The following is a 4,211-nucleotide window of genomic DNA, read 5'->3' as shown; positions in this document are numbered from 1 at the left end:
CAGAGAAGTCTCAATTATGATGGCACTGTGGATAAATTTTACCTGTCTCTTTTCGTACAATACTTTTTCATCAAAGATTAAAGATTTCCATTCAAGATGAGAATCCTGTTCAACAATTCTTCACAATGCTGTCAGTCAGCGTTAAGTGAGTTCGAAGCCAAATATTGTTGGATTAGCTTTAAAATGCCTCATGATTCCAAACGTTTCTGTGATGTTTTGTGTCTCCGGCAACAAGAGCTGGGATGGGATTTGTGCGATGGAAAGTGAAACAATCTCACTTCTAGTGCAGGAGAGCGGTCAGCTCTTAGGTTTATTTAACCAACTGGACAATCAGAACAAAGGGATATGTGAGCACATTCTTAATCTCCTGTCTGACTTTGGTCTGAGTCAGGACGTAGATGCAGGTGTTACTGCAGGAGCTGAGGAGTTGCAGTATCGGCCCGATGTATTCTAAACCGCCTGGAAGGTGGTTGCCGAAGATTAGATCAGTGACGTGATTAAACACAATCCGTTCGTGGATGGTGGACACAGCTTGTATCATCCACAACAGTATGAAGCTTGCAGATATGCTGAAGAGCAGAACGATGGACTTCCTGCGGTTCTCCATCTCTGTATCCTTGTGATTCTCCCGATCACGCTCCCCCCGGAGCCCCCTGCGCACTCGACTCGCCAGTAAAATGTGTCTGACCGTCAGAGCGTTGAGGAGCAGAATCAGCACGAACGGGAGCAGTGGAGTTAACGCACGATGAAAGTAGTCGAATGCTTTCCACAGGGGTGAGGTATAGTAGCTGAATCTCACCATGCAATATACCGGAATGGAAAAGAAATAATTAACTTGATATCGAAAATACCAAGGGATGTTCTTCAAACAGCTCAACACACTCACTGTTCCGAGAACCACAGCCGCTGTTCTCGCGGTACAATAGTTAGTTTTCAGCTTCTGGCAACAAATGGCCACAAATCGATCAAAGGTGAAAGTGACGGTGAACCAGACAGAACAGTCTGTGGCTGCATGAGTGAGGCAGTCACCGAGACCACACATGGTAACGCTGTTTATGAATATATTAATGAAATAAAGGGTGACAATACGGTCCAGTATCACAGCAGTGACGATAACGGTTAGATCAGCCGCTGCCATGGACACCAGGTAACAGGAGATGCAACGAGACAGACCACACTTTCCCCGGGATAAGATCAGGATCACCAGCAGGTTAACTGGGAGAAATCGGAACAAAAAAGATCAGGAAAATCACTCATCAGATTGGCAACAAAGATTGGACAGCATTTTGAGAGGAATTTACACTGAGCTTACTGTGTTCAGCAAATGGTGACCGAACCCCAGACCTGGGCAGTGCCATCAAATGGAGACTGAACCCCAGACCTGGACAGTGCAATAAAATGGAGACTGAACCCCAGACCTGGACAGTGCTATCAAATAGAGACAAATTTAGTAAAAAAGAGGTTCACAAAGTATTAGCAAATAAGAGACACCAGTCCACCAGAATGAGTGAGTGAATGGATAGTGAAAGGCAGGGTGGGGTCAAAACACTCATCACCTTGTGGAGGCAGAGCGCATTGCCGAGTTTCCAGGTGAGTACTTTGCTTCTATCTTCAATAAAGAAGAGGATGCTGCCAGAGTCACAGAAAAGAAGGAGGCATTAGATGAATTGTATCGTACAGAATTAGATGAAGAGCACGGGGTGCATCTTAATTGCTCAGGGAGGTAAGGGTGGAAACAGAGATCTACCGGTTGCAGGTGCATCTGTCCGTGAAAGTATTGGTAGGACTGATCACCGCACAGTCCTTGTGGAGACGACGTCCAGTCTTCACACTGAGGACACTGTCCATCGTTTTGTGTGGCACTACCACCATGCTAAATGGGATAGATTCAGAACAGCACAAGCAGCTCAAATCTGGACATCCATGATGCGCTGTGGGCCATCAGCAGCAGCAGAATTATATTCGAGCAAAATCTGGAACAACATGGCCTGGCATATTCCTCACTCTACCATTACCATCAAGCCAGGAGATCAACCCTGGTTCAATGAGGAGTGGAGATAAGCATACCAGGAGCAGCACCAGGCGTGCCTAAAAATTAGGTGACTGTCTGGTGAAGCTACAACAAAGGACACATTCGTCCCAGCTTGCTTTAGACAGAGCTAAGCGATCTCACAACCAGTCCTGCGACATCCAGCCTTGAATGCTGGTGGACAATTAAACAACTAACGGGAGGAGGAGGCTCTGTGAACATTCCCATCCTTAATGAAGGCAGAGTCCACCAGGTCAGTGCGAAAGACAATGCTGAAGCGTTTGCAATCATCTTCAGTCAGAAGTGTCGTGTGGATGATCCATCCAGGCCTCCTCCCGATATCACCGCCTTCACAGAAGCCAGTCTTTAACCAATTAGATTCACTCCACGTGATATCAAGAAACGTCTGAGTGCACTGGATGCAGCAAATGCTATGGGCACCGACAACATCCCGGTTGTAGTGCTGAAGTCTTGTGCTATAGAACTAGCTGCGCCTCCAGCCAAACTGTTCCAGTACAGCTGCAACACTGGCATCGACTTGACAATGTGGAAAATTGACCAGGTATGTCCTATCCGCAAACAGCAGGACAAATCCCAACTGGTCAATTACTGGCCCATCAGTCTACTTTCAATCATCAGCAAATTGACGGAAAGTGTCGTCGACAGTTAATCAATCAACATTTACTCACCAATAACCAGCTCTCCAAAGCTCAGTTTGGGTTCCGCCCGGTCCACTCGGTTTCAGACCTCATTACAGCCTTGGTCCAAACATGGACAAAAAGCAGAATTCCAGAGGTGAGGTGAGAGTGACTGACCTTGAGGCCACATTTGACGGAGTGTTGCATCAAGGAGCCCTCGTAAAATTGGAATCAATGGGTATCACGATTTGCTTTCTGCAATTATTGAAATTGTGCCCAGCACACCAAAGTCCAATTCATTAATATATATCAAGAAAATCATGGTCCTGTACAGGGAACACCTCTGTACACCTTCCTCCAGTCCGAAAAACAACCGTTCACCAATACTCTTGTTCCCTGTCATTTAGCCAATGTCCTATGCACATTGCCACTGCCCCTTTTATTCCATGGGCTTCAACTTTGGTGAAAAGTCTATAATGCGGCAATTTATCGACCGCCATTTGGTCGTCCGTATACACAACATCAACCGCAGTGCCCTCATCAAACCTTTCACTTAACTCATCCAAATACTCAAACAAATTCGTTAAACACTACGTGCCTTTAAGAAATCCGTGCTGAATTTCCTTGATTATTCCACACTTGACGAAGTGACTGTTAATTTCATCCCGGATTATCGTTTCTAAAAGCTTCCCCACCACCGAGATAAACAGACTGGCGTGTAATTGCTGAGTTTATCTTTACACCCTTTTTTTAGATTTGCAATTCTCCAGTCCTCTGACACCACCCCCGTATCTCAGGATGATTGGACGATTATCGCCTGTACCTCTGCAATTTCCAACCTTACTTCCCTCAGCAACATCGGATGCATCCCATTCGGACCGGGTGACTTATCTACATTAAATACAATCAACCTTTCTCGTACTTCCTTTATAAATTTTTATCCCATCCAGTATCTCAACTTCCTCCCCCTTTACTGTGACTTCGGCAGCCTCTTCTTCCTTGGTAAAGACACGTGCCAATTATTCATTTAGGACCTCGGCCATCCCCTCTGCCTCAGTGTGCAGTTCTCCTTTTTGGTCCCAAACAGCCCCACCCATCCTCTTACTACCCGTTTACTGTTTATATGCCTGTAGAGGACTTTTGGATTCCCTTTTAAATTAGCTACCATTCTATTCTCATACTCTCTCTTCGTCCCTCTTATTTCATTTTCTACTTCCCCTCTGAATTTCTATATTCAGCCTGATTCTCACTTGCATTGTCAAACTGACATCTGACAAACGCCCCCTTTATTCTGCTTTATTTTACTCTCGATCTCTTTCGTCATCCTGGGAGCTCTGGCTTCAGTTGCCCTACCTTTCTCCTTCGGGAATGTACCTAAACTGTACCCGAACCATCTCCCCTTTAAATGCTGCCCATTGTTCGATTGCAGTTTTGCCTACCAATCTTGGAGACCAATTAGAACCATAGAACCATAGAAAAGATACAGCACGTAAGGGGGCCATTCGATCCATCTTGTCCGTGCCGGCTCGAATTTACCCGAACCA

The 4,211-nt window shown here is 45.7% G+C and overlaps 1 protein-coding gene across 1 annotated transcript; it reads right to left on the bottom strand.

Moving 5' to 3' along the window:
* Positions 1–310: 310 nt before the first annotated feature.
* On the bottom strand, positions 311–3,991 carry LOC137310154 (probable G-protein coupled receptor 139). The gene is made up of 2 exons (XM_067978128.1): positions 3,973–3,991; positions 311–1,215 (listed from the first exon to the last, which is right to left on the bottom strand). Exons 1-2 carry the CDS (start codon positions 3,989–3,991, stop codon positions 311–313), a joined length of 924 nt encoding a protein of 307 aa, XP_067834229.1.
* Positions 3,992–4,211: the final 220 nt, after the last annotated feature.

This window comes from Heptranchias perlo, unplaced genomic scaffold (genome assembly GCF_035084215.1).
Source record: "Heptranchias perlo isolate sHepPer1 unplaced genomic scaffold, sHepPer1.hap1 HAP1_SCAFFOLD_229, whole genome shotgun sequence".
NCBI lineage: Eukaryota > Metazoa > Chordata > Chondrichthyes > Hexanchiformes > Hexanchidae > Heptranchias > Heptranchias perlo.
Note: the sequence above shows the minus strand (reverse complement) of the source record. Positions and strands in the feature narration are given on the sequence as shown.